Genomic DNA, 19,076 nt, shown 5'->3' with positions numbered 1-19,076 from the left:
GTTGGCAAACAGATAGGGGAACTTTTTTTAAAAAAGATTCCTCTTTCTAAACTAAAAAGCTAATTAAAAGAAAAAGATTCTAGGGAAAGCCCTTTTGAAAAGGTTCTGCCCAAATTTAGGCAAACTCAATCTGGGCTAATATACGAATGGTCAGCATTCCAGTATTTGATCTGTGGAAAAAGGAGATGATCGTGCTTACAGCCAGACGTGGGTTCACTCTTCCTGACTTCTCAACCTCCTCATGCTCCAGCCTCCCGCTGGCTTCCCTCTGCTGCCAGGACGACGTGCCCAACTCCCGCGTAGGCCTATGGATAGCCTTTTCCGGCTATCCGTCTTCGTGGATCACCCACTACTTTCCACCACAGCCCACCTGTGGAATCCAGGCTCATCTCTTCCCTGTCTGTAAAATATAACTCCATTCTCTAACTTATTCCCACAGTTCACCCTTCTGTGCTGTCCTACAGCACTGCCTACGTCTTTCTGCATCATTCTTTGTGCTGTTGTGCACATATTCTGTGTGTACTTAGAACAGTGTGTTGGAGAAACCAACTCTTTGGCTTGTCTCTTGGGTGCAACAGCCACACATTGAGTGAAGGATTTTGACTTCTCAACAGAGGGATTGTGTGTGGACGTTTGTAGGCGTGTACACACAGACTCTTGTCCGTATTTACTTCATATATATATGTTTTTAATTTAACATGTTTTTCTTCTTACTTATTTGGAAGTTCCCAAATAGCAATAGCTCTGTTTGCTCAGCAAAACCCTATAAACTTGATCTTTCATAAGAGGTTTGACTTCAGTTTGAACTAGTTAAGTCTGTGGCTTTTCAATTTTAGAGAGACTTGGAGGGAGGTGTTCAGGACAAGAACCACATTCTGAAACAAAAATCTTGGAACACAGTCTGGAGGTGGTAGAGAGTATTTGAAATCTGAATCACTCCATAAAATCTGAATTCAGAGAATCCACAAGAGTTAAAACTTTTTAATATTTTTATTAAGTTGACAAGAGATTTCTTCAGTAAGCCTGTAGACTTTATAAAATAATGGAACCCTTACTTGTTCCTGATATTACCATATCATCATCTTATGGTGGGTTAACTGAGCATGGAGAAAATGAGTCATGACAGTGGTTAAAGGTGAGGGCTTCAGAGGGGAGGTGGGTGGGGGACTGGGATGGGCCGGTGATGGTTATTAAGAAGGGCACATATCGCATGGTGCACTGGGTGTTATATGCGAATAGTGAATCATGGAACACTACATCAAAAACTAAGGATGTACTGTATGGTGACTAACATAAAATAATAAAAAATTATTATTAAAAAAAGGTATTGGCATTAATAAAAACGTTTACCACTTTTTTTTTTAACATTTCATTTCCTGTAACTCTTACATTCCCTTCCTGGACCACCTGAAGATGAAGATCGATCTTTGGCATTTTATTGGATTAAATAAATTGAACTTTCTTTCTTCTAAATAAGAATATATTTTAGGGGACCTGGTTTTACTTTTGATTTTCCAGGACAAAAAGTGACACAATGTCATGGATTTGCATTGCTGGTGAGGCACGTGTCCCCACTGTCAAGTGTGGAATGAGTGGAAAAACTGGCAGCTGCAGTGTTCGGTACCTACCATTTTGGATTCCACAGATCGTCCCCTCTGAAAGTCTCATGATTTCCTTGGGCTTTTTGTAGGGATGTATGAGAGGGTGCTAAACTGCTCCTGAGTAGGACCTCACCAGAAAAATGCTACTTCAGTATCCTTAAATTTGGTTTCTCAACTCTGCTCAGGACCAGACTCTTTGGGTATAAGTAATCTGTGGGGAAATTGGCACACCAGGTTATTACATATAGTTCATTGTTCTTTACTAGTTAACTAGTGAATCCATCCATGTGGAAAATATTTGAGAACTAAGAACCAGGGCTGGTTGTATGTAAAATACATATATCTCTTGATGAGGAAACAAATAGCTATGAATGGGATTATAATTTTGCAGTGTCTCAGATAAAATAATTAGGGCCCAATAAGTCTTACTGGGTTTTTTCACCAGGCTGTTGAAATAAACTACCATCTCACAAAGAGCAAATACAGTGTTGGAAATAAAACATAACTCATCCTACCTCTAAGCTACCTGTTCTATCTCTTTCATATTTCAGTACAATGTGTTTTACCAGGAAACATCTTGGACTGAGACTGGGTAACATAGTTCCCAATTGTGCCATTGACTACATTTCCCTCCCTTTAACCATCCTGTGATTCGGTGCCTTGGTTTCCTCATCTGCCAAATGGCAATGATAAGGCATTCCATACCTGCCCAATAGGGTTGTTAAGATGATAAAATGAAAAATCAATTACATAAATTCTCTACAAGTCAAAAGTGAGATATTTACAATAATGGTTTCTGTGGTTGTTGCTACAAATCATACTTTACATTATTTTGGGAATAGAAACAATCAAAATGTGGATATCTTCTAGCTTTTAGTTTAACAGAATATTCTTTTCTCCTCTGCCTGTTAGAGCTTCCTCCATCTTTCTAGTCTTTGGCTTCCATTTAGTATTATTTTTCGTATACAGAGTTGTGATCTCTCTTCTCCAGAATCCAGACTTGCAACATTAGTCTAGTCCTAGATTCTTCTTAAGTTAACCTATGATTCCAGCCATGAATTCATGAGATCTCTATAGGAGACAGCCTATTTGTAGCTCACATTTTCCCATAACCTCCAAAAGGTAAACACAGCTTTATTGAAAGTGGAGAAAATCGTTTCCTGCCAATTTGCCTCATGTGACGGTTGGTGGGGATGAAGGGGTACCAGTTTCTTCTGAATTTGCAAATAAGCCTTTCTATATTCTGCCTTTACCCCCAGAGAACATTTACCTGCTCCCTGAAGAGTGTATTTCCCACAGCAAATCTCACGTGGTTTATAGAAGGAGGCTTTCCTCAAGGGGAAGAAGAAGGTAAGGAAATCAGTCAATGGAAATGGGTTTGGCAAAGAAAGAAAGAAAACAAAGAAGAGGAGAAATTGCCATTACCCAAGCTGATCTTGGCATTTAAGAACAGCTCTCGTTCCGAAACAAACACCATCTTGCCTACCAGATGCCATTTTCTGATACGGCATCTAGCGCTTCTGAGAGGAGTGGTGTGGGTCCCATTTTCCAGAATTAAGAAATACACCTGACTTCTTTTTTTTTTTTTAAGATTTATTTATTTTAAAGAGACAGGGTGTGTGCACGAGCAGGGGGAAGGGCAGAGGGGGAGGAAGAGGGGAAGCAGATTCCCCGCTTGATCCCAGGACCCTGAGATCATGACCTGAGTCAAAACCAAGAGTCAGATGTTTAACCAACTGAGCCACCCAGGCGCCCCACACCTGACTTCTTTAACTCACATATAAACACTAATGTTTTATTCAGCTCTTAGTAAAAGCAGATCTTTTATATGAGGGTAAAAAAGTTTAATTCAACATACATTTATTAATAATTTCATTTAGTTCGAATAACTTAGCACCACTGCTTTAAATCAATAAACAAATACTTTCTACTTTTTCTTGTAAGGCTGTGAGTGGGGTGGGGTGGGGTGGGGAAAACTAGAGGAAGTATTCATAAAGGACTGGGCTTTATGACAAGGAACTCCTCCAGGAGGATTAAAAATTCCTGGAGAAGGAACACACATCGAGGCAAGCTCAGGTGAGAACGTACAAAGCCATTATTTTTCATAGGTAACAAACAGGCAGAACCTGCCAGAACGATCCCAACCATTTCCTGCCCAGAACAACAGCCCTTCTCCTTTTTCTTGAGCCATTTTATTTTTCTCAAAGCTCAATATGTTTTCAACAGTAACTGAGTCCCATAGCTCTTGCTACATTATTATTTTTAACTGATAAAATAAAAAGCTCGTGCTGATGAACGATCGTATCGATCCACTTGATTCATTTTGAGACTATTACTGGTTTTGTTATTCACTTTGAAAACAATTCACCCATAATAATGATTGATGCAATCCTGAAATATCTCGTAAAGGTCATTACAGATATGTTCTGCTGTTAAGTAAGCCCTGGTTTGATGTGCCGGTTACCGTGCCAGCCACGAGGCCAGACGGTGTGGTACAACTGCGTTTAGTTACCTTGGGAAGTAACAACTTCAAAAACTAGCATTTAGAGCCTAAAGTGTAAAAAAAAGCTATGAGAGTTCAGAAAGTTCTGGCCTACAGTGACAGATGGTTTTACATTAATTTCCTGCTGCCATGTATGCTATTTGGAGGTTGGACTAACAGTGGCAGTTAAACAGTTTCTATTTCTGAAGGAGACTCACAGGACCCAGAATGACAACGGTTATAAATCTACAGCTTGTTTTAGGAAAGAGATACAATATAACGACACCATTAAAGTAAGGATATACATCACATGTATGGATTTACAGCAAGAGGGCCAGTGAAATTAGGCACGGGGTTCCTTTTAAAGGGCGGATGACCAATATGGCACGGAACACCTCAGAAGTGGGGAGCCCAAAATGGAGTCTTAGCTGAGGTTGTTTTATATTTTACTTAGGCATATTCCTGCTATGTAACCAGACTCAACAGCAGGGCCTTCCCAGGTTCTAGCCCAGGTCAGGTGCAAATCATCAATCTCACTGTTATCAATAAACAATGCTGGTGAGCTAGGACAACCGGCCTCCAGCCCCCTCGGATCCATGGTCACAAATAAAGCAACACTATTAATCAATACATTTTGTACCTTGACCATGGATCAATACCATGTATGAGCTTGAGCAAAACAGTTTAGATGAACAGTTTTGGCCGCTGGAGTAAACCCTCACTGTGCAGAAGCTGTGGTTTGACCATTTTCGACTCTTGTTACTGTAAACTGAACCGTCCCCGGCCATGCCTTGACATCATTTTATGGCTCATACAGAAAACACTGGTGACTGATCTTGTTCCGAATCTGTCTTGTAGAAATACACATTACTAACGAAGAGAGAAAAGACAAAGGTGGATTTTTGGAGCTGAAGTCTGTTTTGACAAGGGTGTATGGTAATAAACCAAGCCAATCAAACAACTTGACCATCTGGTGTATGGCTCTGTCTCCAGTCCCCGGAAATAAAGTGTGGAATATCTCCTCTGAAAAGATCACTTTTTCCTTGGGTGAGTTGACTATTTAATAAGGTCAGCCAGGGGTGGACAAGACTGCCATAAGCTCAGAACACTTTTAATTAGAATAAATAGAACACTCATTATTTCCATGGTATTTTAATCTCAGAAAACTCTTTACACAACTCAAAATTATTAAATTTCATACTTCATACTATCAAAACTTTTTTGACAAAGCAAGGGGACTCTGCTTAAAAGAATTTCTTCAAATAAAAAGCAGCTGATTCCTGTTTCTGAGAATTTCTAGCAAATATGGCAATTTTTTTTCCAATTTCATTAATAATAATTTTTTGTTTATGTACCATATAATGAAAATTAACAGTAATATATTGATGATCAAAAGAGATTCTTAAAATCCTAAAATCCCTTCTGAGTCACTAAAAGCCTTCAATTATATATAGCAATTATAGTTTTAATGCTTAGGAATGGATAAGCCATGTATGAGATATAAATAGCTTGAGGATAAGGGCTATAGCCTAATGATTTTCATGCCCCTAGGTTGAAACACAGAATTCGGCACATTGAAGATTTTTATGACTTGAAAATTGATATGTAGGATCATTCTGCTTATCACAGCATTTGATTAGCCAGAATATTCACTACTCTAAACCTGACCAAATAATGGAGATTTTACTACATAAAAGATGTGAACAAATGTCTCAACAAATACAGTGACCACAGATTGCCTATAAAAAATAGAAGTTCGTAATGACAACTATCAAACATGCATATATAACAGTTAAGTCATACTTAAGCAGATTTGTTAGCCATTATTACAACTCTGCTGGACCATTAACATCGTTTACCAACTTCCTGTTTTCAGAGATACTGTAGTCTGTAACAAACTCAAAACCCAGGATAGCTTATAAAGGAATGTTACCCTTTGTTTCAAGGCCACTGTCTGTGTCTTGGGTCCTATCCGGCCCTTTCACAAATTCAGGCAGTTGGTTCCTGGGAGTCTTGGATGGGAAAGGTATGTGGCTCAATGCAAATCCATCCCTACTATTCAGCAGCAGGTGCCATTCTGAATCTGGGACAAGTGGCATCATGCCTATAATGCTCTGTGTGTGTGTGTGTGTGTGTGTGTGTGTGTGTGTGTGTGTGTACACACACAATCTCCCTGTGAACTTTGAGTTAATCATTCAGAAATGGTCATGGGTTTGCACCAGAACATCCATACTCAATTTTGTCTAATTCCCTCTGAAGTAAATGCACTTCCTTTCTAGAAGACTGGACACAGTTAAGGGCTACAGTCTTGGAATAGGGTAAAGGTAACTGGTTCTCACATAGATTTGCCAGTAACTTTGGCAGACTAAGGACATGAGCTAAAGACCAAACAACCTTAAATTCCTAAATCCCATCACAGACAGAACCATGTTTGAAAGTCCAATCTTTTCTGGATGTTAAAACTGAGCTTTTCTTGGTTTAAAGATTTTTTTTTTTTAGAGCAATTTTAGGTTTAGGGTAAAAGAGGAAGGTACAGAGATTTCCTATATACCCTCCCACACATATGTGTGTTCTCCCTCACTAGCAACTTCACTCACTGGAATGGTTCATTTGTTAGAGCTGACACATCATAATCACCCAAAAGTCCATAATTTACCTTAGGATTCACACTTGGTCTTGTACATTCTACGGGTTTGCACAAATGTATAATGACATGCGCCTATCAGTGGTTTCAAACAGCCTTAAATTTTCACTGCCCTAAAAATCCTTTGTGCTCCATCTATCCATTCTTTACCCCCAACCCCAACCCCAACCCCTGGCAACCACTGATTTTTTTTAGTCTTTACAGTTTTGCCTTTTCAGAACATCATATAGTTGGAATCATGCAGTATGTCGGCTTCTCAGATTGGCTTCTTTCACTTCATAATATGCATTTAGGGTTCCTCCATTTGTCTTATGGCTTCATAGCCTTTTTTTTTAGTACTGAATAATATTCCATTTTATGCATGTACCAGTTTATGTATCTGTTCACCTACTGAAAAACATTTTGGTTGCTTCCAAGTTTGGGCAATTATGAATAAAACTTCCGTGAACATCCACGTGGAGGTTTTTGTGCGGGCATGAGTTTTCAACTCCTTTGAGTGAATACAAAGGAGTACAACTGCTGGACTGTAGGTAAGAGTATGTTTAGTTTTGTAAGAAACTACCCAACTGTCTTCCAGAGTGGCTGTACCATTTTGCATTCCTGCCAGCAGCAAATGAGAGTTCCTGTTGCTCCACATCCTCACCAGCATTTCATATCGTCAGTGTTACGGATTTTGGCCATTCTGGTAGCTGTGTGGTGATATCTTGTTGTTTGATTTTGCATTTCTCTGATGACATATTATGTGAATCGTCTTTTCATATGCTTATTTGCCATCCATTTATGTTCTTTAGTGAGATGTCTGTTAAAGTCTTCAGCCTATTTTTTTTTTTAATCAGGTTGGTTGATACCTTACTGTTGAGTTTTAAGACTTCTTTGTATATTTCGAATAATAGTCCTTTACCAGTTGAGTCTTTTGCAAATATTTTCCTCCCAGTCTGCGGCTTGTCTTCTCATTCTCTTGAACTATGCTAAGTTTTAAGATCAGAAAATAATGAATAGTTTTAGGATAATAAGGAAGGGCACTGATCCTGGCACCCAAAGCATACCATAATTCCAATTTTACAGGACAACCGTTGATTTAGTATAATTTTAGTTTCTGAGCAGATGGTTATTTTTAAATTGTCAAATGAATTTTTATCCTTTGTTATCAAATATTAAAGCCAATAAATCTTGAAGAGTTCAGTTTCCCAAAATTATAGCTTACATTCTAGTCACATTCTAGCATGTATCTTTGGGAATTATTTAGAAGATGCAATTGAGCCTCTGTAAAGTAACGTCATCGCTGGATCATACTCCCTTCCTTGTTGTGAGTTCTTAAACACTTACTTCCAAACGGCTTTCTGCTTGTGGTAGTACTGCTGGGTGCTTTATGAACCCTGGGAAAACTTCTGATGCCTTGTGCAAGAGTTATTGCTTTATCAAGACATTACTGTTGACAGATATTGAGATGAAAATACAGAAGAAAAACCTAAAGTACAGAAATTCTGAGAATATTACAGAGCAAAAAGATTTAGTAAGAGGAGAGGAGCTTTTGTTCCCCTTTGTTCCCAGAGAAGAATTGGAAGCCTGCAAGCTGACAGTCCTCTGAGATGCTCCCTTCCCCACCTACCTCACAGTCTTCCAGGAAGTTCAAATGCTCAGTGATTCTTATTCTAGGAAACTTGGAAGAGGAAAGGGGTCAGGGTAGGGTGATCAGTGGCTCATCACTGATGGTACTTTAGCTGTAGAGTACCAGGGCCTACAGATTCCTGTGATTCAACAATAAGTATATTTTTTAAAAATTCTTTCCAAAATATCCTACCCTGCTGTTACCAAACCCCAAGTTTGACTTCCCCTTGCTCAGTAGGTCAATACTCAAAAGAGGAGTTTTGATTGGAAAGGAATATGAGCTTTATTCAGGAGGCAGGCCACCTGGGAAGAAGGCAGACTCTTGTCCAAAGGCCAATTCCAAGATTTCTGCTTGGCCCAGGGCTTTTTAAAGAGGTTCAGGGCAGTTAGTTGGTAAGGGAGTGCAGTGGTCTGTAACATTTCTTGGTGATGTGTGGACTTGGTGGTCCCAGCTGGAGATGTTATCTCAGTGCTGGGGGGTTGTGCAAAGGGGTCTGCTTCCTGTTTCAGGAGGTGTGGGAGTGTTCTGTCCTTTCTAGAAAAGAATGCAACATCTATAATATTCAAAGGAAAGGTAATCAATCACATGGCCTAAGGGCATTTGCTATAATTTCAAGACTGCTAGGTTAGCAGGAGGGGCTAAGGTAGCTTCTCTGCTAGCCTAGCTTATCAGAATGTCTAAAATTATAGCACTATAGGGTCAATTTTCTGGCATATACAAAGAGTTGTGTAGTTTTGTTTTGTTTTGAGGTGGAGGTGATTTTTTTTTAATTTTAAAACAAAAGTTGAGTGCAAATACCCCCTGGGGTGGGTAATGTTCTTGCTGTTATCAGCTGTTATTCATCATTAAATGGATTTCCATTTGGGATAGAGAGAGAGTTAAGCATTGATGAGTCATGTGTTAGAGTGTGCATGTATATTTTGGAATATGGAGAAAGGATTAAAAAGGGATATCTCAATAGTGGGGTGAGAAACCACCGAATATTGAGGCAGAATATGCCAGACAAATACTTCCTATTTCATGATTTTTCTCATACCCTGACTGATCCTAGGAATCCTAAGGACTTTATCAGTTAAGGACTGATCAGTTAAGGACTTTAATGTACATAGGAATCACCCAAGGATCTTGTTAAAAAGCAGATTCTGATTCACTAAGTTGAGGTGGAAGGGCAGGGCCTGAGAGTCTGCATTTCTAACAAGTCCCTAAGAGAGGCCCTGGACCACATTTTGGGAAGCAAGGATCTAGCAAGGCCTGAAGTTCAGTTCATTTCTAGGGGGACAAGCTAAGGGCTGATTTGAGCTCTGAGGAAGCCCTAGAACTGAGCAGCTGCTCTGTGGGACAGACACACACCTGTCCACTGCTGCCCTCGAGGGTGGTCCTGAGCACTGCCAGGCCCACTGCAGAGGGCACACTCAGAAGCAGATGACGTTGCTTTAGACGAGCAGCTGAATCCCTTACAACACGATGGCAGATGTAATGGTCTGAAACTGGCTGACATGTTTCTGCTTAAGTTCTGCTTTTGAGTTTTGGGAAATAGTTTTTTTCTGTTAGGTTTTAGCCACTTCTTTCTACACCCCATGAGTTTTGTTTTGACCAAGGCAGAGTTTCTACTTTACAGGACAAATTGAAACCAGAAGACCAGAAGAACGTTTTTTTTGTTTTGTTTTGTTTTGTTTGTTTTTTTTGGCTGCAGGTTTCATGTTAATAGCTATGCATCATTTTTGTTACAGGGCCAGGAGTTCATCTTAAAATACAAATTTTGCAGTAGCAACTTCCTAATACACTGTAAGGATATGTGTGCCAAGAACCCCTTAGATTACAAAGCTGTGTGGTATTAAATATGGCAGAATAATATCTTAGAATAGAAATATTCAATAAATGAAAAATAAACATTTCCCATTGTAGAAATCTGGAATTAAGCTAATCTATCAACATCTTCTTTCCCAGGAGTCAGCAAACATTTTCTGTTTTTATCTGCTAGTCAGTAAATATTTTATGTTCTGTGGACCATATAGTCTCCATCACAGTTACTCAGCTCTGCCATTCAAGTACAAATCAGCCATAGACATTACATAAACAAATGGACATGGCTGTGTTCCAATAAAACTTTATTTACAAACATAGGCAGAGGGTGGAATTCGATTTGTGGGCCATAGTTTGCCACCCTCTGTTCCAATCAATCTACAGAGCAAAACACCGAGGCGTTATTTTTCCAGGCCCACGCTTATTAAGGTTACAACTTTGGAAGATCATGCTTATTATGGACCATCAGTCAGATATGTACTTAAAGTTGGTCTTCTCTCTTTCAATGTTTAGAAGGAATCCATATGCATTCATTCATCCTCTTGCATTTGCCAGGAACCAGAAATACTATGAGAAGCAACACAATCACTTCTCTTGAGGGGTATACTGATGATGTAGAATAATAAGGCCTTTGCTAGGTTTAATATTGAGGTCTATGAGCACATCACAAAGATCCCTGGGATTCTTCAAGTTTGAGAAGGTGCATACCAGACAGTTTATGGTGGGAAAGTATAAGGAAACAGCATGTACAGAAAGCAAGAATCCATAGAGATCAGGTTGAAATGTCACCTGTTGGATTGAGGGTATGAAGTGGGGAGTGTAATGGGGGGAGGAAAATAATGATCAGATTTGAATGTCGTGCTGAAGTGTTCAAACATGTTTCAGATAGTATGGGTGGAAGAGGATGGTCATTCCACCAACCTATTTGTGTACTTTCCAGGTAACTTTCTCCCCACCCCACACCCACCTCCTCAGAGCTTAATAGCAAGGGATCATTTATATGATAACAAGTTAGAGCCAGCTGTAAGCGTCACCTACAGCCAACAGCAATAACAACACTACCAACACTGAAAATAAAACATAGGTACACCTCGATTACAAAACACAAATCCACTCCAATGTGCTATGTGCTATCAGTGACGTAACTTATATAATTATACTTTTCTCTTAAAATAAATTATAGAATAGAATCAATACTTTAATTTATAATTGAACAGTCCAAATAATTGACACAGCTCATCAGATGCGTGACACTATACCCAATGTCATTATATCTAGAAAATCACAAAACTCCCTAGCCTCAAAATCATTTAACCATATTTCACTCAGACCTTCCTGAAGTCAATAGATCCTTCTGGCATTTGTAAATTGTTTTATACTGCTCATAGGGCTATTTTATAGTTCAATAATGGGAGCTTTAAGGAATTGACATAAATGTACAATATGATAAAACAATATCTTCTAGCCTCTCTTTCATCCCTACCTGCCCACACACACACAGAGAAAAGTTACAGCCAGATAAAAATTTTCTGACAAAAACAGGCATTTTAGAAAAACCAATAATACCACTAATCTTAGGCTTATTGGTGTTTCTTCCATTTGGATAGTTACATCATCGTTTCTCCTCTTGCCAATAAAATTTTGCAGGCTTGCAGATTTGTAAATTGTATGATTACTTTTCAAATACTTTGAAATATTAGCTGCTGTAATTGTTTTACCAGGGCTTGGTTAAATGTCATTTTCTCCAGGAAGCTTCCCCTGATTTCCCAATCTTGGCTGGTGCCCTTTCTTTGCATCCCCACGGTGCCCTACACTCAACACAGAGCCTGGCTCCCTGCCTATTACCTGTGCTTCTGGTCCTCAAAGACAGCCTGACGTCTTCCACCACGAAATCCTACCACCTTACATATAACAGACCTTCAATAATGCTTTCTGAGATGAAGATACAGTTGTGGGGGAAATTAAGTCAACACGTCCTCTATTACAATATTTTGTTCATCATTATTATCCATTTCATCCTCTCAGGCTCAGCGAACCCTTCCACAGGCCCTGCGCTTGAGGTTGTCCCATCGACCCTTGGCACCCGACCTTCTTCAGTCAACAGCGTATCGCCTACAAGTAAGAATGTTTTCACAGTCTTACTTTCTTTTATTTTTTAATTCTTTTTTTTATTTGAGTATAGTTGACACACAATTTTATATTAGTTTCAGGTGTACAACATAGTGATTCAACTCCTGTCTGTGTTATGCTGTGCTCAGCACAATGGTCGCCACTGTCTGTCACCATACAACCCTGTTAGAACACCACTGACGGTATTCCCTATGCTGGCCTTTCGTCCTATGACCTACTTCTTCCATAACTAGAAACTTGTATCTTCCACTCGTCTTCACCAGTCTTGCCCATTGCCCACCCCCTTCCCCTCTGGCAACCATCAGTTTGTTCTCCGTATTTATAGGTCTGATATGGCGTGTTTGTTTATGTGTGTTTGTTTTTAGAGTCCACATATAAGGGAAATCATATGGTATTTGTCTTTTCCTGTCTGACTCATCTCATGTAGCATAATATCCTCAGGATCCATCCATGTTTTGGCAAATAGCATGCTCTCATCCTTTTTTAAGGATGCGTAATATTCCATCTTCCTTATCCATTCATCTATTGATACGGGTGGCTTCCAAATGTTGGCTGTTGTAAATAATGCTGCAATAAACATATGATGCAATAAACATCATATCATATATCTTTCTGAATTAGTGTTTTCATTTTAAATATCCAGTGGTGAAATTATTGGATTATATGGTATTTCACTTCTTATTTTTTCTTCATGCTGTCTCTCCACAGTGGCTGTACCATTTACATTCTCACTGTCAGTGCACGAAGGTTCTTTTTTCTCCTCATCTTCTCCAGCACTTGTTATTTCTTGTCTTTTTGATTTTGCCGCTCTGACAAGGCTAAGGTGATATCTCAGTATGGTTTCAATTTGCATTTCCCTGTATAACTTCTGTAGAAAAAAATGTCTGTTCAGGTTCTTTGCCCATTTTTTAAAAATTGGATTGTTTGGTTTTTTGGTGATGAGTTGTGTAAGTTCTTTATTTTATTTTATTTTTTATGTTTTTATTTTAATTCCAGTTGGTTAACATACAGTGTTGTATTAATTGCAGGGGTACAATATAGTCATTCAACAATTCCATACATCATCTGGTGCTTATCATGACAAGTGCATTCCTTAATCTCCATCACTTATTTCATCCCCTCCCCTCTGGTAACCATCAGTTTGTTCTCTATAGTTAAGAGTCTGTTTCTTGATTTGTCTCTCTCTCTCTCTCTCTCTCTCTTTTTCCCTTTGCTTATTTGTTTTGTTTCTTAAATTCCACGTGAGTGAGATCATATGATATTTGTCTTTCTCTGACTTATTTTGTTCAGCATTATACTCTCTAGCTCTGTCCATGTTGCAAATGGCAAGATTTCATTCTTTGTTATTGTTGAATAGCATTCCATTATATATATCACATCTTCTTTATACATTCATCTGGGTAAATGGACACTTTGGCTGCTTCCGTAGTTTGACTGTTGTAAATAATGCTACCAACATGTATCCCTTTGAATTAGTGTTTTTGTGGGGTTTTTGGTAAATACCCAGTAGCACAATTATTGGATCATAGGGTGGTTCTATTTTTAATTTTTTGAGGAACCTCCATACAGTTTTCCATGGCAGCTGCACCGGTTGCATTCCCACCAACAGTGCACTCCACATCCTTGCCAACATTTATTGTTTCTTGTGGTTTTGATTTTAGCCATTCTGATAGGTGTAAGGTGATATCTCATTGTAGTTTTGATTTGTATTTCCCTGATGATGAGTCATGTTGAGCATCTTTTCATGCCTCTATTAGCCACCTGGATGCCTTTTTTGGAGAAATGTCTGTTCATGTCTTCTGCCCATTTTTTAATTGGATTTTCGTTTTTTGGGTGTTGAGTTTTATAAGTTATTTAAATATTTTGGATATTAACTTCTTATTGGATATATCACTTGCATAGATCTTTTCCCATTCAGTAGGTTGATTTTTTGTTTTATTGATGGTTTCCTTTGTTTCAAAAGTTTTTTATTTTTAGGTAGTCCCAATAGTTTATTTTTGCTTTTGTTTCCCTTGCTTTAGGAAACATATCTAGAAAAAGGTTGCTACAATCAATGCCAGAGAAATTACTGCCTGTGTTTCTTCTAGGATTTTTATTGTTTTAGGTCTCACATTTAGGTCTTCAGTAATTCATTTTTAGTTTATTTTTGTGTTTGAAAATGGTTCAGTTTCATTCTTTCATGTGTAGCTCTCCAGTTTTCCCAGCACTATTTGTTGAAGAGATTTTTTCCCATTGTGTATTCTTGCCTTCTTTGTCATAGATTAATTGACCATATAAGCATGGGTTTATCGATGTGTCTGTTTTCATGCCAGTATCATACTGTTTTGATTACTATAGCTTTGTAGTATATCTTGAAAAATGGAACTGTGATACTTCCAGCTTTGTTCTTAAGATTGTTTTGGCTATTTTGGGGTCTTTTGTGGTTGTGTGCAAATTTTGGTATTATTTGTTTTAGTTCTGTGAAAAAATTATGTTGGTATTTTGATAAGGATTGCACTGAATCTGTAAATTGCATTGAGTAGTGTGGATATTGTAACAATATTAATTCTTCCATTCAGTGAGCATGGAATCCTTTCCATTTATTTGTGTCATCTTCAATTTGTTTCATCAGTGTTTTATAGCTTTCAGAATACAGGTCTTTCACCTCTTTGGTTAAGTTTATTCTTAAGGTTTTTTTGTTTTTGTTTTTTGGTGCAATTATAGATGGAATTGTTTCTTAATTTCTCTTTCTGAGACTTCTTTGTTAGTATATAGAGAAGCTACTGATTTCTGGGTATTAAGTAAGTATCCTGCAACTTTATTGAATTCGTTTATTACTTCTAGTGGTTTTTTGGTGGAGTCTTTAGGATTTTCTATATATAGTAGCACGTCATTGTCAACTAATGACTGCACTGTTTTATTTCCCATGAGCTATCAATCCTTTAACGAAACAGATTGATAAAGAAAACATTTTCAGAAAATTTGTATGATTCATATTCTTTTATTATCTATAACATTTTAGGCAAACATATTAAGTACTATTCTTATGGCTTTAAAGAGTTAACATAGCTTCCAAAGCCCTTCACTTGAAACCCTGGCAAAATTAGGGTCAATAAATATGCAGTGAGAAATTTAAATTCCGTATTTATTATTAAATAGCTTAATAAATTGACAGTCTTCCTCCACAACTGTGTTCTCAGTGGGGTGTTTAAGAAATTGGTTATAAATGGGCATCCTGTGGACCAGATGTAGTTAGATAGTTTTAAATTTAAATTTGTTCTGGTTCAAATTAATTTTGACAAAGTTGACTGGTGAGGACTATAAATTCAGCCTCCCAGTGGCATTATTAATAATGGAGGCCAGGCTGGGTCAGTGTTACTATGGCAAAGAGATAACAGTGACTTTCAGAAGGTCACAATGATGCAAACAAATCATAAATTCCCATGTCTATAGCCTTTGTGTTTAACAAAGAGAACTATGGTTACTTTCTTTAGTATAAAAATATGTATATTCTATGTAGAGGAGAAGTACAGTTCTCATTTCTTATTTAATTAAAACTATCCATTTTAGCTCAAAATGAGAACCGAAAATGAAATAAAACAAAAGCAGTCAGAAATGAACAATTCTTTCAGCCTATAGCCTTTTGGCATATAGCCTGCAGCCACTGTCACAGGTTGATACCTCTCAGAAAATGAAGCATGTGGCAGGGTGAGAAGTGTCTGCAAATCACCCATCAGAAATGTTACATGCATCTGATTTTTCCTGGTTCTTAATGTTTTGCAATTTTTATTGGAGGCTGCTTTTTCTTCCATTTCTAACTCATCATTCAGCAATAAACTCTAGTAGATTATGTTACTCTTCATTCAACAAATATTAGCATGGTCAAAAATAATACCTTAAATTTCTTTAGTACTCCACATATTATTCAGTTATCCAGCTCTACCTAATGAATTACCCCCCAAATTAGCAACTTTTAAAACATATTGTCTTACAGGATTTGGGGGTCAGAAAGCCAGGAGCAACTGAGCTGGGTGGTATGGCTCAGATCTTTTCATGAGGTTATAGTCAAGTGGGGTTGGTTGGGGCTTCAGTTATCTGAAGGCTTGACTGTGGCTGAGGGTTCTGCTTCCAAGTTTGAGCATGTTGTCCGGAGGTGCTAGTTTCTCACCATATGGGCCTCTCCATAAGGTTTCTCACATCGTGACAGCTGCCCTCCCTCAGACCAAGTAATTCAAGAAATGGAGTAACCAAGACAAAAGCTGCACTGCTGTTTTATTGCACAGCATCATTTCGCTTTATTGCACCTGTTAGAAGCGAGTCACTAAGTCCAGCTCAGACTCAAGAGGAGGAGAATTAGGCTCCACTTCTTGAAGGGAAGGGTATCAAAGAATTTGTGGACAAATTAAAAAGACCGTATCCTGTCATTTAGAAAATATTTGCACATAAAATGCAATACAGTTTGATCTTTATTATGAGAGGCAGACAGAGCAAACATTATCATCCCCATTTTCCAGATGAAGTCATTGAGATGACCACACAACTGGTAAGTGGCAAAGTTAGTATTCACACCAAGTCTTCTGACTCAAATCTAGTTCTTACCACATTTGATACCAGGTTTTCTCCAACTGGTCTGAACACGTCGTGAGGACAGGGGACATATGCCCAGCACAGAGTAGACATGCAAAAGTGCTAGTTGAATAAATGAATGAATAAAAGAATTAATGAGAATACTGTTCCTTCACTATGTAAGTGTCATTTAATAGACTCCATGATGTCTTTGAAAAGAGATGATAATTTGTTTCTGCCTTCAAAAAGGTTGCAATGTACTTGGAAAGAGATGATATATGCACACGAAAATGATAATTCAAAATAGTAAGGTGAAAGGTACTGCATCTTATAGAATTAAAATACTCAGGGAGAGGTGCAAACCAGCAAATTTTGGACTTTGAGTAAGGAGATTCCCCTATGGGTTCTTGGAGTCAGGAAATGTTACCAAAAAGAGGAAATAAGATGACTGACCCTTTAAGTATGTGTTGCATATATTTGACTCAGTTGAGAGCTTGAAAAAACATTCTAAGCAAAAAGAACAAAGTGAATAGTTGTGCATTGGCAAGGATGTTTGTGGGAATTTGAGAAAATATTAGGAGATAATCTTGGGTCAGGGGGTGGGATTGTGTAGCAGAGAAGCAGGGAAGAAGACTAGAAAATGCAGAATAAAGAGAGCATTAACCCCCAGCCTAAGAATTCTCAGTGTTATCCCTTAGGAAATGGGGCTGGGAGCCCAATAAATATTTTTTGGAAAGGAGGTGATATAATTCATTTGCCAAATATTTATTAGCCGTGCCTGTGTACCAGATATGCTTCTAGGTACTGGGAATATAACAGTGACCAAAAGAGAATACAACTATGCCCTCGTGACATTAACCTTCTACCAGTTGAAAGCGGAAATGAGTTTCTTCTAGCTGAGTTTTCCATGGGGTTAGTTGACATACATTAAATGCATCCATCAGACCAAATACCATTCTTATTTCTGTGAAGAAATTCAAGGAAAGGAAAAGAACATTTGTTACCTTAAGGAGCCTGCAATATAAAATAGCTCTAGTATTAGACAGGGAAAGAGAATACAGTCAAATGAACATCTTTGTTTAAAAGCAGGAAAAAAAAAAATGTTACTTGATCTGCTATCACACAAAGGTGATAGAGTTGGGAAATTTCTGCTCCTTAAAATAAGATCCTACCACACTGAACCTCAGGACTGTTTAGATCAGTTGTTCTCAGCAGGGAAATTTTGCCGCCCCTCCCCCCAAGGACATTTGACGGTGTCTGGGGACATTTTTGGTTGCCACAATTGGGGGGGAGGGTGCTACCTGCCAAAGCCAAGGATGCTGCATGCTATATAGCACAGGACAGGACAGCCTCCACAGCAAAGAATTATCTGGTCCAAAATGTCAGTAGTGCCAAGACTGAGAAACCATTTTAGATCAAGGCTCAGGTATAAGAGTAGCTGTTTCTCGCTTTACAAAATCTTGACCTCTATCAAAATAGTAACAAGAAATTACGTTTGGAACAATTTTCAGTCTAAAATGTCAAAAAATGTTAAATCGGTGGCTCTTTTAGGCTAAATAAAACTTATTTTCTTAGAATAAACACTGAATTACAACTGAAAAATCCAGGTTTTGTCTTGGAAATTTGGAGGGTAATTGTGAAATCACATGATGACTGGCTGCCTCATGTCTCAGAAGCTAAAAGGACTCACCCTTTGTGTTCTTTTAAGAAAGGAAGCAAGATGGAACATGTCATGGAAACCAGCTTCAAAAGGCTATGGTTTCATTCCAAATTCTAAGATGGAATGCACTATTATTCAGTCATAATTACTAAGCTACATGTCTTGCTGCAAACATCCAGTTTGTATTTTTTTTCTTCCTCGGCTTAAGGATATTTTTGAAATAAATGTAAGGTAATGGAAACAATATTCTTTGACTAGAGAAGGAGAACCTTGTAACTCATGACAAACTACAAGAGTTACCCAGCGAGCGCAGCGCAGTTCAGCCTGAACTGATGGCTGTTTTCGGAGCCCCGGCTGCATCGGCAGCACTGTCCTAGGAAAACACATGAAGCTGACAGGCTGAATGGGGAGATGAGGCAAGCAGGTGGGATGGAACAATGAGAGACACCTGACCAATCTCAGGTGGGGCAATGCATAACTCAGGGGCTCCCGGTGCTCTCAGTAGCTCCCTAGGCCTTCTAACTCTGGCTTTGAATTGGCTACAGGGTGTGTAACTAATAGAAGAGGTCTCAGAAATGCCAGCCCCAATGGTGGCAATCATC

At 38.4% G+C, this 19,076-nt stretch overlaps 1 protein-coding gene across 2 annotated transcripts in view; it reads left to right on the top strand.

Annotated features, from left to right (window-relative positions):
- CD96 (CD96 molecule) overlaps positions 1-19,076 on the top strand; it is an 89,385-nt gene that overhangs the window by 38,663 nt on the left and 31,646 nt on the right. For both annotated transcript variants that reach the window (XM_026492905.4, XM_057306801.1), the window contains exons 6-8: positions 2,861-2,951; positions 4,942-5,130; positions 12,165-12,257. In XM_026492905.4, the coding sequence (XP_026348690.1) occupies positions 2,861-2,951; positions 4,942-5,130; positions 12,165-12,257 (373 nt within the window). The remainder of the gene's footprint in view (positions 1-2,860; positions 2,952-4,941; positions 5,131-12,164; positions 12,258-19,076) is intronic.

The sequence above is a fragment of the Ursus arctos genome, unplaced genomic scaffold, assembly GCF_023065955.2.
Source record: "Ursus arctos isolate Adak ecotype North America unplaced genomic scaffold, UrsArc2.0 scaffold_4, whole genome shotgun sequence".
NCBI classification, from domain to species: Eukaryota; Metazoa; Chordata; class Mammalia; order Carnivora; family Ursidae; genus Ursus; species Ursus arctos.
The sequence above is the reverse complement of the archived record's forward strand: the minus strand, read 5'-3'. Positions and strand labels throughout refer to the sequence as shown.